This window comes from Prunus avium, chromosome 6 (genome assembly GCF_965620075.1).
Source record: "Prunus avium chromosome 6, drPruAviu1.hap1.1, whole genome shotgun sequence".
Taxonomy (NCBI): domain Eukaryota; kingdom Viridiplantae; phylum Streptophyta; class Magnoliopsida; order Rosales; family Rosaceae; genus Prunus; species Prunus avium.
The window spans coordinates 29,232,958-29,252,299 of NC_142289.1; the positions used below are offsets into that span (position 1 = coordinate 29,232,958).

At 38.3% G+C, this 19,342-nt stretch overlaps 1 protein-coding gene and 1 long non-coding RNA gene across 2 annotated transcripts; both read right to left on the reverse strand.

The window, feature by feature from the left end:
- Positions 1 to 9,135: 9,135 nt before the first annotated feature.
- On the reverse strand, positions 9,136 to 9,575 carry LOC148293995 (uncharacterized). Its single transcript, XR_015836779.1, has 3 exons — positions 9,518 to 9,575; positions 9,356 to 9,422; positions 9,136 to 9,200 (listed from the first exon to the last, which is right to left on the reverse strand). It is a non-coding gene; the product is annotated as an uncharacterized LOC148293995 (long non-coding RNA).
- An 8,739-nt stretch (positions 9,576 to 18,314) lies between these two features.
- On the reverse strand, positions 18,315 to 18,992 carry LOC110745126 (histidine-containing phosphotransfer protein 1-like). Its single transcript, XM_088254681.1, has 4 exons — positions 18,845 to 18,992; positions 18,600 to 18,730; positions 18,477 to 18,545; positions 18,315 to 18,339 (listed from the first exon to the last, which is right to left on the reverse strand). Exons 1-4 carry the CDS (start codon positions 18,908 to 18,910, stop codon positions 18,315 to 18,317), a joined length of 291 nt encoding a protein of 96 aa, XP_088110807.1. The 5' UTR covers positions 18,911 to 18,992.
- Between the last annotated feature and the right edge of the window lie 350 nt (positions 18,993 to 19,342).

The following is a 19,342-nucleotide window of genomic DNA, read 5'->3' on the forward strand; positions in this document are numbered from 1 at the left end:
GCAACTAAGGATAAGAGTACGCGTACAGTGTTGAGCTTAGCTACTGGAGCAAAAGTCTCTGTGTAATCCACTCCATATGTCTGAGTATACCCTTTTGCTACCAATCTTGCCTTGTAACGGTCAATGGAACCATCAGCCTTGTGCTTCAAAGTGAACACTCATCTGCACCCAACTGCCTTTTTTCCTTTTGGTAAAGGAACTAACTCCCAAGTAGCATTCTTGTTCAAGGCTTCCATCTCAACATGCATTGCATCTACCCAGTTTTGATCAGATAGAGCATCCTGCAACTTAGTTGGCACACATACACTAGATAATTGATACAAATATGATGCATATGACTTAGATAAACGATGAGTTGACATATAATGGTTAATGGGATATTTAGACTTGGCATGTGTATCAGGAGAATATTGTACTTTAGGTTTCCCACGGGTAGTACGTGGGGGCAAAGAATAGGTAGGCATATCACTAGAAAGTACCTCATTATCACAACTTGATTGAGGCAATGGCAGGGCAGAGGGGGGTCTATTATCAATTTCATCTGTACGAGAGTCGCCAATATCACTGTTATGTCCTTTTGAGAGAGGCTCGAAAACACCATCATTTTTGTCTGGCGACCGGTCGTGGCTTTCCTCGCGACCGGTCGTTTCCAAGCAGATTCATTAGCGACCGGTCGCCCACTTCTACACGACCGGTCGTATCTAGACAGATTCGTTCGCGACCAGTCGTTTCCTCACTGCGACCGGTCGCTTCGCTCGTATCGGTACTGTAGTCCCAGCTCGGCGCGAGCGACCAGTTTCGTCCTATGAGCGACCGGTCGTTTTCATCCTGTTCGCCAAAAAATTCCATATTTTCCAAACTCTTCAATTCACTCCCCCTCTCCCCCTGAATTGAAGATGAGGGAGAAACATAATAGGGTACTTCTTCATGAAATGTGACATCCAAAGTGACATGTACCTTCTGAGTAGGCGGGTGATAACACTTATAACCTTTCTGAGTCGTAGAATAACCAATGAAGACACAGCGGAGAGCACAAGGATCAAGTTTACTCCTTTGATGAGAGTAAACATGAACATACGCAACACACCCAAACACCTTCGGAGGTAACTTAGAGACCGAAACCGGAGGAGTAAGAGCACATAACACATCAAGTGGAGTCTTGAAATCAAGAACCCGACTAGGAGTACGGTTAATCAAGTAGGCGGCGGCTAAGACACCATGTCCCCAAAGATGATGGGGAACAGACATATCCAACATCAGAGAGCGAGCAACTTCAAGTAACTGGCGATTCTTCCTTTCAGACACACCATTCTGTTGAGGTGTAAATGGAGTGGTAGTTTGGTGAATGATACTTTGATCACGAAAGAATTGGGCCAAGGTATAATTCACATATTCACCGCCATTATCAGTGCGAAATACTTTAACACGAGCATGGAACTGAGTAGACACCATGGCACAAAAGTCAGGAAGAATAGAGGCAACATCATTTTTATTCTTCATCAAATACACCCATGTTAAACGAGTGCAGTCATCAATAAACGTCACAAACCAACGGAAACCATGAGAAGTCACACGAGCAGGACCCCACACATCAGAATGTACTAACTCAAAAGGCAAAGCAACTTTATTATTACTTAAGGGAAAAACAGTACGGTGGCTCTTGGCCATTACACAAGTCTCACATTTGAAACTAGACTCATCACACGAACTAAATAACGAAGGAAACAAATGTCTAAGATAACCAAACGACGGATGTCCTAAGCGACGATGCCATAACCAAAGTTGGTGCTTGTCCTTGACACTGCCACTCAGAGATTTATTAGCGACACAATCACGAACTGCTGCAGCCGATAACTGTAAGTAATATAACCCCCCTATCCGTTTACCATGCCCAATCTTCTCGTGAGTCCTGAGATCCTGGAAAAAACAATGGGTAGAATAGAAGGTAGCAGAAGCGTTAAGTGTATCAAGTAAACGCCCAACAGATAACAAATTGCAATGAATATTGGGAACCAAGAGTGCATGAGAAAGGGGTAAAGAAGGAGTAAGATGGATGGTACCTTCACCGGTAACTGGGGAAGGTAAACCATTAGCACTAGTAATATATGGGTCACGAGGGTTATGCGACAACTCATCAAACATTTTATCATTATAAGTCATATGATCAGAAGCACCAGTGTCAATTATCCAAGTAGTGGAACCCATACCTGGCATAGTATCAGAAGCACACAGATTTGCAGATGGAGTCGGGGGACGGGCCTCATCAGGAGTCACAGTGTAAGTGGCCTTGGGACCATACATACGAGCTTTGTAGTCAGCAAACCAATCAGGATAACCATGCTCCTTAAAACACTTCTCAGAGTAATGATCTCCATTACAATGGCGGCACTTAGGCGGACCTTCAAGAGAGCTAGAGGTGGAGGCAGAAGGACGAAACCCAGCAGAAGATCCAAACTTTTTTGACGGCGGGCGACCGGTCGCGACTGCTGGGGCAACCGGTCGGTGACGTGGTGGATCCACCTTAAGAGCCAGCGATCCTCCTCCAAGCATAGCGGACTGACGGGTATCTTCCTCCATGACCATGGCATAGGCTTCGAGAGGGGGTGGAACAGGACTAAGAGCAAGAATACGGCTACGAACACCATCATACGGTGGATCTAGCCCACCAAGAAAATCATAAACTCGATCGGCTTCAATTTCTTTCAGACGACGAGCCCCATCAGTAGAACAATTAAACTCATGCGGACGCAGACAATCAATCTCTTGCCAGATAGCATGAAGTTTTTCATAGAACACTTTCACAGATTCACCATTCTGACCTATAAGTATGGATTGCCGTTGGAGTTGAAACAAACGAGAACTATTCTGAGTCACAGTATAGGTCTTCCGAGCAGCCTCCCATATATCAAAAGCAGTATCACCATGTTCGAACAAGGCACGAACTGGTTTAGTCATGGAATTTAGAAGCCATGACTGCACCAGACAATTATCTTCTTCCCATTCGGTATAGTCAGCGGAGTCTTGAGACGGAGCAGGCTTCTTCCCATTGATCCAACTTTCCATACGACGACTAGTAATCGTAATACGCGCACCACGAGACCAAGAGGCATAATTGGAGCCATCCAATTTGTCAGATGTAATCGGGGTAGAGTAATCACGCGAGGGACGTGCCTCCTTCGGTGTAGATGCACTAGTACCAGTCACAACTATGGAATCATCACCCATGATAGATAGCAGCGGAAATAAACACAACACAAAGCAGATACGATAAACACAGCACAGGCACGGGCACAAGAACCCTAAAAAGAAATTATGGCACAGAGTAGAACACGGCACAAGAACCCTAAAAAGAAATTAGGGCACAGAGTAGAACACGGGTGGGCACAACACACACAGGTCACCAGAAAGTCGGCTCTGATACCAAGTCAAACAATATGGTGGAATATTTTCAGATCTATTTCATTCTTCGAAAGGAGGTATTTATAATACAGGTTACAAACCCTAGTAGGGTTTAATTAGGAAATAAGTGGAATCCTAATTACATAATATGTACACAAAAGGAAAAATAAATAAAACCCAAATAGAATAGGACTCGCCAACAAAGAAAGCATGTGCATGTGCATGCCTCAACCTATATTTGGGCTTTTATATTGAAATTCATGCATTAAGGTGAATTACGTATAATTTTTTCCGGGTTTATTTATTTCATCTGTCTTTGTGTGTGCTTTGGCCTACTTTACTTAGTGCACGCTCTATATGAACAGATTTAAATAAAATATAACAAAAAAGTTATTAAATAGCTTGCTTACAAACTCTGTCGTCCAGAAGCAGCAGAAGCTGTGATGTGGAGAAAATGATCCAACTCCAAGTTTGAGGAGTCTCGTTCACCAAGGATCATCCGTACTAGGGAATCAAACTGCTCTCTGTAGGTAGGCGCGGTCGGATTGTCCTCCTCTGGTCTATTTAACAGCCAAGCCCTCGTAAACGGGCCACCACCAACCATGATTTGATCGGCCTGAAGGTAACCACGAGTGATCCCGCTTGACTCGATTATAGAAATAGCCTCAATGAGAGTTCTGGAGTATAAAAAAAACACCCACACACACAGTTAATAATATATACGCATGCCTTTCTGATAAATAAAATAAAATAAACTGACCTAAAAATTCCCTGATAAAAGGGCGTGATTTTATTATTATCAAAGGGATTCTCTGTCTCTAAGTGCTTATTCAGCGTACGCCTCCCAAGTAGAACTGAAGAAGAATGGAGATGAAAACTTTAATGATGTTGTATTCACAATAACCAATATTTATACAAAAGTGTTGTGCACATAAGTCAAGTCAAGCACGTGAGTGATGGCTCACATATTCCTAACATATCCCCTAAATCTATGCATTAAAATATGGGATGTCCCACAATATGGAATGTTCCCCAATATGGGATGTTCCCCCTGGAATAAAGGGATGTGTATTGCTTTGTCTCTAATATGCCCCCTCAAGCTGATGGGGATGAAGTCCACATGAGCTTGGTCCGAAAGGATGAGAAAAGAGGAGTGGAGAGCCCTTTGGTAAAGATATCTGCAAGCTGATTGGAGGAACGGACAAAACGGATTGTCAAGAAACCTTTGAAAACTAAATCGCGAATGAAGTGATAAGAGACCTCAATATGTTTTGTTCTTGCATGAAAAACAGGATTGGCAGCAAGTTGAGTGGCACCCATATTATCTGAATATAACTGAATGAAAGACAAGGGCAATCCAATGTCGCGGAATAAATAAGAAAGCCAAACCAGTTCTGAGGTAGCTGTAGATAAAGCCTTATATTCGGCCTCAGTACTTGACTGTGAGACACTAGCTTGCTTCTTAGCAGACCAAGAAATGAGATTGTTGCCTAAAAATACACAATAACCCATAGTGGAGCGTCGTGTATCAGGACAACCAGCCCAATCAGCATCAACAAATCCAGTGAGAGATAAAGAAGGTGTAACAGAAAATTGTAAACCAAACCCGAGAGTGCCTTTCAAGTAACGAAGTATGCGTTTAGCTGCCTGTAGATGAAGATCGCGAGGACAATGCATAAACTGGCATACTTGTTGGACAGCATATGTAATATCGGGACGAGTGAAAGTGAGATATTGTAATGCTCCAACAAGTTGACGATATTGAGCAGGATCCTCCAAAAGAGTACCATCATGAATGGACAACTTTCGACCACTGGGGACAGGAGTGGAACATGGTTTACAATCAAGCATCTTCATTTTTGATAGGAGAGAGAGAGCGTATTTGGTTTGAGTAAGCTGAAGCGAAGAGAAAGTTCTTTTTGCTTCTATGCCAAGAAAATAATGTAAGGGCCCCAAATCCTTCATAGCAAAGCGAGAGGACAAATAGCGAATCACAGATCTCAACAAAGAATCGGATGAGCCAGTGAGAATAATATCATCAACATAGACGAGAAGAAGCACGGTGCCATGGGAGCATTTAAGGACAAACATAGAAGGATCTGCTTTGCTACAAATGAAACCAGCGTCCATAATTGTAGAGCTAAAGCGATGAAACCATGCTCTTGGAGCTTGTCGAAGCCCATAAATGGCCTTGTGTAATTTACACACATGATGCGGATAAGTAGGATGAACAAATCCAGGAGGCTGTGCCATATAGACTTCCTTAGAAAGAACACCATGAAGGAAAGCATTTTTAACATCAAGTTGGCGAATACTCCATTTCATAGAAACCGCAATAGAGATAATAGTGCGAAACGTAGTAGCTTTAACGACGGGGCTAAATGTTTCATCAAAATCAATACCTTCTTGTTGAGTATACCCCTGAGCGACAAGGCGAGCTTTAAAACGCTCAACAGAACCATCTGATTTTTCCTTGATTTTGTAAACCCATCGACTGCCAACAATATTCATTGAAGGATGTTGAGGAACTAAAGTCCAAGTATTATTTTGACGGAGGGCATCATATTCTTCCTGCATTGCATGAACCCATTTGGAATCCGAGGATGCTTGTCGATAGGTTGTGGGCTCACGTAAGGAGGATTGGAGGTGAGCTGTAAGTGCATAGTCAAGAGAATATTTACTAGAAGGGCGTCGTGTACCAACCTGTGAACGAGTGACCATAGAATGATGAGGTACTGGTGGTGGAGGAGGATGAGAGACAGTAGTATTAGAAGAAGGGGGAGCAGACGGAACAATTGGAGAATTTGGAGCAACAAACTCTTGCCCTATAAGGGTAGTCGAGGCGGAGACATCTTGGGTATCAGTACCATCAAGACTAGAAGTGGCTGAAACTGGATCAGTTCCTGAGGTAATGTGAGGCAACTCTGAATTAGAAGATGAATGAAGGATTGGTTGTAATAAAGGAAATGTCAGAACCGAAGAAGGCTCCTTAAGAGTTGTTGAGCTGCTGTCATTGGCAATTTTTTGAAAAGGAAAAGTAGTCTCATCAAATACAACATGGCGGGAGACAAACATACGATTTGTATGAGGATCAAGGCACTTATAGCCTTTATGAACGCTGCTGTAACCAAGAAAAACACATTTCCTAGACTTAGGATCAAGTTTGTCCTTTCGATATGGTCCAAGAAATGGATAACAGCTGCAACCAAGAGTCTTGAGATGTGAATAATCAGGAGCATGACCAAATAAAATCTCATAAGGAGAACAATGGTTAAGCACTGGAGTAGATAAACGGTTGATAAGGTAGACAGCCGTGGAAAATGCCTCCAACCAGAAACGACGAGGTAAATGAGCCTGATACATTAAAGTGAGTCCCATTTCTTGAATGTGCCTGTGTTTCCGTTCAGCCACTCCATTTTGTTGAGGTGTATGAGGACATGAAATTCGTTGAGAAATTCCACAATCATCCAAATAATTCTTAAAAACCCCTTGAACAAGTTCCTTAGCCCCATCACATTGGAAAAAGCGAATTTTAGCGTTGAACAAATTCTGACTCATTAACTTAAAATGTTGGAAGCAACTGAAACTGTCTGACTTAGCTTTCATAGGATATAACCATGTGTAACGACTGAAATCATCAATAAAAATTATATAATAACGAAAGCCGGAAACACTAGATTGGGGTGAAGGTCCCCAAATGTCACAGTGAATGAGATAAAAAATAACAGAGCTTGTTCTAGTAGATAAAGCAAATGGTAATCGTCGGCTTTTGCCAATCTGACAGGCTTCACAAACTGAGGGCCAAGCAGACTTTGAAAAATCCTTATCTATTGGAAGTTTAGACATGACAGGAGATGAAGGATGCCCCAAGCGTCTGTGCCACAGAGTTCTGGAATCTGTATTAGAGCAAACCGCAGCTACCTCTTTATTTCTGGAAACTTGATTGGGAAAACCAGATTGCTCACCATGACCTATAGGAATGGGATACAGATTTCCTTTAACTGGACCTTCCATGAGTGTCTTCCGAGTACGCAGGTCCTTGATCACATAACCCCATGGGAATAACAAGAAAACACAATTATTATCACGAGTAAATTTTGCAACAGACAATAGATTCTCTTTGATGCCAGGAACATGCAAAATATTTTTCAATAATAATGAATGAGATGGAGTTGGAAGAATACCATCACCCGTATGTTTAATAGGAAGAGAATTTCCGTTACCCACATAAACTTGATTGTTGCCTGCATGAGCCATTGGGTTTTGAATCACCCCTGGAATATGTGTCATATGACTAGTTGCTCCTGAATCTGCCAGCCAATGAGGAGATACATTCTCAGTGAATGAGTCATTAGAGGTGTATGGACCTAAGTGCATACCAGCAAAGTTTGAAGAAAGAGATGCTTGGTGGCCATAATTATTTTGATTTTCACGGCGAGAATAAGAACTGCAAGTATCAGCAGCATGTCCCTCATTGTGACAAAGTTGACAAATCAGGCGACGATTGCGAAAACCACGATCAAATGCTCGATCAAAGCCACGACTATAATTACGTCCATTGCCACGACCAGTGCTATATCCGCCATTATGATTGCCACGTCCACCGCGATAACCATTTCCACGATTTCCAAAACCACCACGACGGTATTGACTACCGCTGCCGTTGTCAAACCTCTGTGCAGAGTTGTTGTTAGAGTTGTTGTTGCGAGTAGAAAGAGCAACTTCATTTGTTTGAGAACCAGCAGAAGCAATTGTAGAGGATTGATGTGAAAGTAGTGCATTAACTCTCTGCTCGTGCACAAGCAGGCGTGCCCGCAAATCATCAAAAGATGGTGGTTTCTCCCGGTTTTCAATTGCATAAACAAACGGTAAATAATTTGGTTCATGTTGCAGCCCATTAAGAGTGCGGGTTACAAGCTCAGAATCAGAGACAGAATGATTAATAGCAGCAAGTTTATCAGCAATCCCCTTAATTTCAGCAATGTATTCTTCTGCAGAATATGTACCTTTCTTAATACTTTGAAGACGGTCACGAAGATAATCAATACGGGCTTGAGATTGTTGTTGGAAAAGAGTTTGAAGAGAATCCCAGACTAGCTTCGAAGTGTGTAAACCAAGAACATGAGCACTAGTTCCAGGGGAAAGAGTTGCCTTTATACAACTTAAGAGAAACTGATCGGTTTTCATCCAAATCTTGTAGTCCGGATTGATTTCTTCCTTTTGTGTAGTTTTGTCTGTCACTGATTGTGGTGGTGCAAGTGTGGAGCCATCTACATAGCCAAGTAGATCATTGCAAAGGAGCAGAGGCATAAACTGGTCACGCCACAGGAGATAATTCTCTGAATCTAGTTTTACAGAAATATGATTTGATATGTTTGTGATGGGAAAAGAAAGAGTAGAAGAAGTGGACGCCATATGAAAAGAGGATTAATAGATTGAATATTGGAGAAGAAGAAGAGGAAGGTATTGGAAGATGAAGAAAAGAAATATTATTGCTCCAGGTGAAGCTCTGATACCATGAAGAAGAATGGAGATGAAAACTTTAATGATGTTGTATTCACAATAACCAATATTTATACAAAAGTGTTGTGCACATAAGTCAAGTCAAGCACGTGAGTGATGGCTCACATATTCCTAACATATCCCCTAAATCTATGCATTAAAATATGGGATGTCCCACAATATGGAATGTTCCCCAATATGGGATGTTCCCCCTGGAATAAAGGGATGTGTATTGAACATTCAAATCAGAAGTCGGTAGCGCACTACCACTTCCTGAAGCAGATCCTTCCCCATCCATACTGGTAAGAAAAAGAAAAAACAAATTTGCGGGAGAGAAATTAAGCGAAGAAAGGAAATTACAAATTAAAACAGTCAAACAAGGCCAGAAATAACCAAATCAAAGCACACTAATTAAATTATTATTAAAACACACCGACAAACAAAGGCTCATCACCTGGGTCAGCGGGAGAGAAAAAGAGAGAGGAAACCTCTAAAACCAAACCCCAAGCCGAACCTTCACTCTGTGTAAAACATGAATCAGAAATTCAGATATACAAAACAAATCGAAAATTATAGGAAGAAGAGATCAACAATTAAACGAAGACAAGAGGTTTACCTGGTGCGAGCCGGAAGCTTATAGGGAGAAGAAGTGAAGAAACAGAGAGAAGAGAGAGAGGGCGGCAGGGCGAGTGTAGTGAGGCTATGTACTCTGTGGCTAGTTAGGGTTTCTCACTTCACACACCCTCAAAGTTAAGATTTTCTTTCACCCACAAAGGACTATTTTATAAAGACATACGACTTTCCCTAGAACAATAGGAAAAACAAACCTATTTACCAAAGGAATATAAGATTTCCCAACAAGAATAGGAGTTATCCGCGGATCTTTGACAACAAATTATTCTCAAATTATTTTCATGTGTAGATGTCATGCCTTGGGAATTAAACTAACAATCTGTTTTGCATATAGTTTTAGTTTTATAGCGTCAAAACCCTAATCTATTTTGGAAAGATAAATAATAAAAGAAAATATTTTCCTAATCAAGTAAATAATTATCTTGATATATTATGGCAAACGGAGTTCAAGTTGGAATGTGAAACCGACTCCCTGAACAAAATTTGATTGCATTGAATTGAAGAATCGTCGATTTCGTCCTTGCTTGGTAAGTTTTGGTGAATCATACCAAATAATAAATACATATTCCATTATTAAATAATGATAATATTATTCAAATACATTTCATGCAAAAAGCCTTTTAACAACATGCAATGTGCGTTGTTAAAGGGTTTCAACAATGCGCAGAGCGTGTTGTAGAAGCCTATTTCATTGAAATTTGAAAGGTTTTGACTTTCGACAACATACGGCAGGTGTTGTTAAATGCTTTACGACAACACGCAATGCACGTTGTAGTAGATATATGCTTTTGACAACATGCGATGCACGTTGTTAAATGTTTTACGACAATATGCAATGCACGTTGCAGTAGATATATGCTTTTGACAATATACATAGGAAATTGAAGTTTGATAACTAAAGTTTACATATATGCATTTGCAAATCTTATCTAACCAACAAAGTGCACCTATCATTTCCAAGAAGCAGCCATAGTTCATCCCTCTTAAGGTTTCACCTAAGTGTTGAGAAAAATCAAACAAGGTGATTTAACTGTTAAGCAGTTGCATATTAAAAAATATAGAAAATTTGCAACAACACATTATTAACAGCTAACTTATTCCAAAATTTCAGTATCAACTTCTAAAACCACAAGTGTTTAAAGTTTATCAATACAAGTTCAACAACAATTCCTACAAATCCAAGGGAAAAGAAAAGAACAATTAACTTATTACTTATGCAACTCCCAATTACCTCCTAATTACAATGGCCTACTTCCTAATTACATCCCCTTCCCAAATGTTAAAGCCTAAAATATCAAATACTTATCTACAACAAAACAAGAATTATAGAATAAAATATCAAAATTTTCAATGGGATACAAAGACAGAAAAAATAAATTTTCTGCTAGTTCTAGAAGATATTGTGATTACCGAAAGGACTCAACGTATTGACCAACAGGCATTTGAGGCTCTGTGCTTCTGAAAGAAGGTACAAGCAACAAAAATTTAATGGTAAGATGTCAAAAGAATTCTACGTAAAGCAAGAAATAGTGTTTCTTTACAGATTTTATAGGAAGCTCCAAACACTCTGCAACTAAATGAGACAATAGCTAGTACTTTTAGGCCTAGTCGTACAAGTACATGATGTGGATATGATCAACTAACATGTTCACCAAGGGGAGTTGTGATGAGCCAAGGTGCAACACTATTAGACCATATGTTATCTTTTGTCCACTCACATGCCAAGTTTTTGGCTAATTGATTCATTGCTCCTGAACCACTAGACAGAAAAGCTTAACATTTAAGCACAAGTCTTTAATTGTAGAACACAAAGTTTCTTGGTTTTTTTTTTCTAAGTCCAAAACGCTATATTATATAACTGTGTAAGGAAATTAAGGCACCTTTAGTGGCAGAATATATATATCACTACAAGAAAAAAGGTCAGTAGTGACCAATTTCCTTGTGACCACATTAATAATGGTCACAAATACAGTGAATTTAATGACCAATAATACTTCATGGTCAGTAAATTGATTAAGACATATTTTTTATTTTTTAATGACTAAATTTTATACTGTAAAACTCTTCAACTTTGTTGGCTAGTTTATTATTTTGCAGGAAGTCTTTCCTGACATTTCAACTCTATGTTGTATCTGTGACTGCTTATATCAGAACTAATCCCAGAAGACCACCACTTTGAAACTTCTTAGTTTTCTACTATTAGCATCCACTTTTAACATTCGTAATCTGTATTGCTATCAATTTCTAGGTACCATAACTTGGAGTGTGTGGATGAACGACATTGGCATAGATATAAGCTTGGTTGTAATTTAGTTCAGGTGAAACATGATCTTTCACAAGTGCCTTTATGTGGTGGACATGGTCTGATTCCGTCATGATGCAGGTGAACCCAGATGTTATTGGAATTCTTGAAGAAGCGGGCCTAAAATTTGTAGGGAGGATGACAGTGGAAGACGAATGGAGGTGGGTTTTCTGCTGGTCTTATGCTCACTTGTAGTGAGCATTTGTCAGAATTTACTTGGTTATAGTTGCACACAATCCTTTCTTACCATTTACTGAAAAGGATTGAATTTGAATATTTGACTTTTTACATGATTTGTGTTACTTTTCTGTTCTGCAGATTTTAGAGCTTCCAAGCCATCCATTCTATGTAAGAGTGCAATTTCATCCACAATTTAAATCACGGCCTGGGAAGCCCTCAACTCTCTTTTTAGGTACTAGTACAAACAAGTGAGCTTTAGATGTCATATACTCACATTTCCTGTTATTACTGGGAGACATGTATATGCTGCAACATGCATCTTTGAATTACCATGTTTCTCTGCTGTATCTCTAGTGTTTGATATAGAACTTGGGCCATGCTTGTTTCGAAGTACATTACGGTTTGTCTCTTTACAATTCTCATTTACATTCAGTGATGCTCTATCAAGTCATTAAGTCTCTGTACTTCATTTGACATCTGTGACATTGCAATTCTAGGTCTTATCTTGGCAGCGACAGGGCAGTTGGAAACATATCTTGACCAGCATCCAAATACAAGTTGACAGCATTGAGTCGCTGTCTCAATATTCCCAGATAATTTTTTCAAGGTAGATTTGAATGTGGATGTGGATGGGGCCTAGTGTAGTAAAAGCTAATGTCTTATCTAATTTTGTTACTTTGATCAGTGCACTAGTAAAAAGATTGCTATAGCAGTTATCCTCGACGTCATCATCAATATAACTCTCATCTTACTACAATACAATTTTTGCAAACTGCACAACATACTAATTTCCTAATTTCCAGTTATCCTTGACTTTATCATCAATGAGTTCCTAATTTCCAGTTACTTCAGACAAGTGACAGATAAACTTTAAGCAACTAATTAATTAGAGATGCGCTAGCTAGCTCTTGAGTTTAATTATTCTTGCATTTAGTTAATTCCCGGTTTAGTGCATCCCAAGTAAGAACTGACATTATTCTTTGTTTGATGCAGGTCTGATGGATAAAGGGCAGAAAACAATCTACTAGTGATGGATCTTATGTTATTTGTTTTTGGGAATCACTTGACATTTAGGTTGAACTTAAACATGTAGCATTTTGTTTTTGAGACATCTTGTGAATTTGTTGGAAGAATGTTAGATATATGGATTGCTTTTGAATGCAATGAATTATTTGATGCTATAAATTTTATCTACAGCATTGTTTAAAAGAAATTAATTGTGATTTCATATTGTAATACAGTAAATAAAGAACATGGAGAGGTAAACCTAATTAGTTACCAATTTTTTTAAAAACATTAGTGACCAAGCAAGTAGGTCACTAATGTGGGCACGTGACCCAGTTTCAGTGACCAAAATGCATGTTTTGGTGACCAAATTGTAAGCCCTTTAGTGACCAAATTTGTGGTCCCTAATAGTGTTTTTATTAGTGACCAGACAGTGATAGCCACTAATTCTTTGTGTTGTAGTGACCAATAGTTGACATTGGCCACTAAATAGAATTTGTGACGAGCTTCTAGTGACCACCCAGTGACCACCAATATTTGGACACTGATTGCATTCAGTGACCAAAAAGGGTAGTTTCTGTGACCAAGTCGGTGGCCACTAATACCTGTTTTTCTTGTAGTGTATCAAACTTCCAGCGAAACTACACCAGCAACAGAAGACAGAAACTTACATATAGTATATTTCGATTTCACGATTTGAGTTTTTTCAGTAATAATCAATTCAATTAATATTCAATAAAACTATGTGGGGGTCTTCGGTTCGCTCGAAGGGGGAGAGCGAGAGAGCGTCAGAGAAGCGAAGTTTGAGAGAGAGAGAGAGAGAGAGAGAGAGAGAGAGAGAGGTGGTTTAGGGAGCCCATTGTGGATGCTCTTAGGCACTTAACTAGCTATTGGAGGACTAGTGCTCATTGCCCTTGCCAAGTATGAACAAACCGTTTGGGTCCATGATTACATTATACTCTTTCTATGGATACAATCGGTGCATTTGGATGGTGAAATAAACTTAGGATTTGGACAAAAGTTAAAATTTCTAAATTGACATACACCAATTCCTGTGTTTGGATAAAAAAAATAAAGAAATTTAGAAATTGTACATGGAAAAAATATGGAATTTGGAGGTCATAAATACCAACTTTAAATTCTATCTAAATAGTTGTCATTTCTAAAATTCCAAGAGAAATATAGTTCTAAAATAGTGAATTCTAGTTAAATCCATTAACCAAACAAAAAACTTTGTAAATTCTAGAACATTAATTTACATCATTTTAAATTCCTTACTTCCACATCCAAACACATCGTTGGTAAATCTTTGTTAAAGAATGTGTTGAACAGTTTTCATATTTAGTGAAGTAACTGATGGGAATAATATTTTATTATTATTCAACCTAATCCTTCCTTCTCCCTTTTTATGGGTAATTTCATACTTTCTAACATAAAGTTTCCAATTGGCATCCACAATGCGATTCAAATTCTCTCGAGTGACAAGATATTCACGGTTGACATTGTCTAGACCCACAAGGCACCTACAAGCACAATAGTTTCCTTCAAATTGATAATATGTTGTTGAAAACAAAAAGAATTGATTTGTTATTTTATTGTTATTTGGCAATCATGAGAGAAAACAAAAAAAGTGTTACCCTTGTTTGTTCTTTGCTTCACTTGCATCTCGGAGCTCTTGACAAACAAGGACCATCCGGCTTTGAGCTTGACAGCAACATCATGCATGATGCACCTTAGGATATAGTTGACATCAGACTCACTCCTAATTAAAATTAATTGAATTGTCCAAAATTAGTATAAATATATAATATGTAAAACTCCAATTATTAGTTCATGGGAATAGTGAAGGAAATTAATTACAGATTTGTTGTGAGTTCTGCTCTGTAATCTTGAGCTTCACGAAGGAAGATGGTGATACATTCATGGACAAAGCAAGGATCGTTTGTAACCCTTTCAGTTTGTCAAAGTAGTCGTTCAAAATGCCCTGCCAGAAAACTTGGTAAAATCAATGAAAAGAGAAAGCAAGCTAAAAATAAGCAAGGCAATAAACTGAATAAATATTAATAGGATTAACTGACTTGGTCTTGCAAGGAGCTGACAAGTTCCTCCCATTCCCAGCCATTTTCTTCGTTCAAAGAGAGAGAGATGAAATTAAAGTGAAATGGAAAACGGGGAAGGCAAGAGAGAGAGAGAGAGAGAGAGAGAGAGAGAGAGAGAGAGAGAGAGAGAGAGAGAGAATGGTTTTATAGCCTTATGAATGTTGTTTTTCATGAGACATATATAGCATGTATATGTTGCTATGCATGCAGTGTTCAGTAGCATGAGTTTTCCATGTGTCTGGTTTTTCATAACTTCATGATGAACTTCACGATAGTCTTTCTATTTTTGCTTGGCTCCTTTAAAAGTTTAGTTAGTGACTTTATCGACCTTTATGCTACTTAACAACTTAACAGAGAGGTTAACCAAGAAATTAGTTAAAATGCTGGGCTGTAGATTCTGGAATCTTCTAGAAGCTTCAATCTTCATTACTTACAAATTGTAATTTGTATGCCATGCACGGCGCCATAGCAAAGGTTCGCTGTGGTGATGGCGCTGGCTCCTTTCCAATCTCCTGTAATATCTATGGTGAGGGACAACACTCTTTGTTCCTTTCGGCTTTTCTAACTTTTTATATTTTAAAGATTATTTCACTGTTTAAAGATTTGTTGATTTCAGTATTCTTGCAAATGCATATATTTGTTGTTTGCGAAAAACAAAACTTCTTTTTGGGTATGACACGAAAATAAAAAACTAAGTTTCGTATATGACAGTATCATTTTTATGTATTCAAAGCCAATTTGTATGACAAAATAAAGCTAAGTTTTGTATATAGACCGGCAACTAGGAAATCAAGCAGAAGCTCTTTTCGGGTAAATAATTCGGTTTAGAACAATAAAATTAGGGAAACGTGAGAGTAAAGAAAAAGTTTCATTATTTTATACATTTCCTTTTTATTTTTATTATTAATATGCAGTATGCGTGTGCCAAGATTTCATTATTATTTCATAATAAATAAAATTTCCATTTACACTCCCTACATGTAAACCATCATCCAACTTTCCTATTACACTGCTTCCATGCATCATTATAAAACCCGAACCAAAACCCTAATTTTCATCTATCAAATTTCTTCATCCACTCTAAAAGACAAAAAGAAAAACCATTCAATTCTCATGGCTGATAACATGAAGACCACTAACTACTACACTTTCTTGCCAACCAAAGCTCAAGAAGAGGAGGCAAAAAGGGCCAACAATCCTGGGAATCAAGAAAGACGCGTTCAAGTTGAAATCAGAGAGCGTTCACCGCAACCATTTATATTGGAGTCTAGCGATCCAAATCTAACAACACCACCACAAACAAAGGATCTTCTTCGTTTCTAGATGTTTTGTGGTCAAAATCGTTGCTATAAGTTTAAGAGTATGAACTTTGCTCTTTATTGTTCCTTAGATTAAAGGTTCCTTAGTTTAAGAGCAAACTTTGGTTTCTTTACTTTTATTTTTTGGCCAACTTCTTTAATTTATGATATGTAATTAGGTAATATCTTAGCCTTTTTAAATTACTTTAATTAGTAATTATATTTTAATTATTATTCTCTCTCTCTCTCTCTCTCTCTCTCTCTCTCTCTCTCTCTCTCTCTCTCTCTCTCTCTCTCTATGTTTCGAGTAATTTTTGAGTGTTCCCGGTACACCACGTGGTTGGTGTACCATCCAATAGACGGAAGACATATGGAATATGTCCAATGCAGTCCGCCACATGTCATAAGAAGAAATGCAGTAAGTTGGATAATAATTCCACATGTTCTATGTTTATTGGATGGTACACCAGACACGTGGTGTACCTGGAACATTTAAAAATTTCTCCTATGTTTCTGTGTTTCTGTTTCTCTTGGTCTATCTGTGTTATAGGCATCAAATTTGGATTGGTGGGTTCATATACAAAATTGGGTGCTTGGCGGGATGAAATTGGGTGGGTGCTCGGCTGGGCTAGCGCTTAGGAGGTTGGTGAGGGGGAAATTGGAGGGGCAGATCAAGGTGGTGGATATGCATTTACCGTCAGTCTGCGCAAACTGACGGTAAATATTACAATGAGACCAATTTGTGCCGAAATAGCGATTTAGAGGATGACTTGAGTGAATAATTTCACGTTCACTTTATAGTTAACAATATTAGTAAAGAAAGATTAATATGTGACAATAATAGTGGAGATTAGAACTTGTACACAATAATTAGTTAGGCACTAAGAACAAGGTCCACTTATAAAATGGATAGAAAATCAAGTCTTAAACACATAATGTTCACTTTATAGTGAACTTATTCAAAAGTTCCAAATACCAAAACCTTGTCCTAAAAACAAGTTATAAATAAGTCTATAACATAGAAGTAATAAACTTATTACATGGCCAACATGAAGAAAACATCACGATTTTCTGGAGTCGATGACTCTTATATAATAAGAACTCTCTCTACTCAGGTTGCTTTCGGCACAGCCTCATGTCATAAATTTCACGTTCCATCTGTAGACAAGAAAATTCTGAATATTAGAACATGCAACATGCAAATTACAACCTGCAACATGCAAATTAAAACTGAGAAAAGATTAAGGATTCAAAACAAATGTTACCCCAACAATGCGATTCAAATTCTCTTTGGCGACAAGATATTCATGGTTGACATTTTCTAGAGCTACAAGGCACCTACAAGCACAAAACCATACATATATGTATTATTCATAAATTTTGTTAGTAGATTATTTGGCGATCATGAGAGAACAAATAAAATCTTACCCTTCTTTGTTATTTGCTTCACTTGCATCAACGAGCTCTTGACAGGCAAGGGAAACCAGGCCACATGCATTACTGTAATTTCAAAATGCAGTAAATTAAGAAATTAAGAAGACCAGGATGTGCAACAAATTAAGAAGCCTCCATTTGAGCTCATAATATACAATACAAAAATCCAGAGGAGACCAGTAAATATTAAGAAATTCTTAGCAATGATGTCCTTTATTCTTTTATTTTGAGCTGAAATGGTTCCTTCACATATTATTCTTGCAAGGGCGGAACCAAGAACTTTCATACGGGTGAGATATCATAAATTTGTCTTTTTACATTTAAGGAGCTACTAGGGTGGAGTAGACTAATTTTTTGTGGAATGTAGTGCGTTAGTTTTCACTAAATATGCTGAATTTCTTAAAAGTAACACTAAATTCCTATTTATCTAATTATTTCGAATGGGCTGGAGCCCATCATAGTCTAAGGGTGGTTCCGCCCTTTGTTACTGCATACATCACAAATGCATCAAAATCATAATTCTCCTTTAAGTAATATATTAATGTATAGTAATTAGGGAGCATATTCTAAAAAATTATCCAATTGACAATTATGACCAAAAAAAAGAAAATAATTGGCAATTACCTGGTGCTACTACTTTTAAACCTGATTGCGAGTTTATTCACCTCAGGATAGTTGACATCAGGCACACTCCTATATATGTAAAACTCCAATTAGTTCATGGAAATAGTGAAGGAAATTAATTACAGATTTCTTGTGAGTTCGGCTCTGTAATCTTCAGCTACACGAAGGAAGATGGTGATAATTTCGTCAACGAAGCGAGGGTTGATTTCATCTTGTAACTCTTTTATGTCGTCAAAGTAGTCGGTCAAAATGCCCTGCCAGGAAACATATACCATATTTCATAAAGCTTACCATACTAAAAATGTAAAAACTTAAAAGAAAAGCAAGATATATTTATAAGCAAAGCAATATAATGGGGGTGAACTGACTTGTTCTTGCAAGGAGCTGATGAGTTCCTCGAGCTGTTGGCTAAGATCCTTCCCTTTTGCAGCCATTTTCTTCGTTGAGAGAGAGAGAGAGAGAGAGAGAGAGAGAGAGAGAGAGAGAGATGAAATTGAAGTGAAATGAGAAAAGAGAAGGCAATAGAGAGATCAATTAATAAACAAAACCTCTGTATATATGCATGGTTTTATAGCCTCTATATATGTTGTTTTTCATGAGACATAGCATGCATATGTTGCTAGCAGTATGCCGTGTGAAGTAGCCTGAGCTTTGCATGTCTCTGGTTTCATAACTTCATCATGAGCTTCATGACAGTCTTTCTATATTTGCTTGGCTCCTTTATTCATGCTTTAATTAATATGTAGGTATAAATTATCATTTGGGTAATCTTTGAGCTCGAAAACTTCGCTAAATTTAAACCCGGTAAGCATGATGTCTCATTTAGATAATTCATCCTATATATTACATCGTTTTAATTAAGTCTA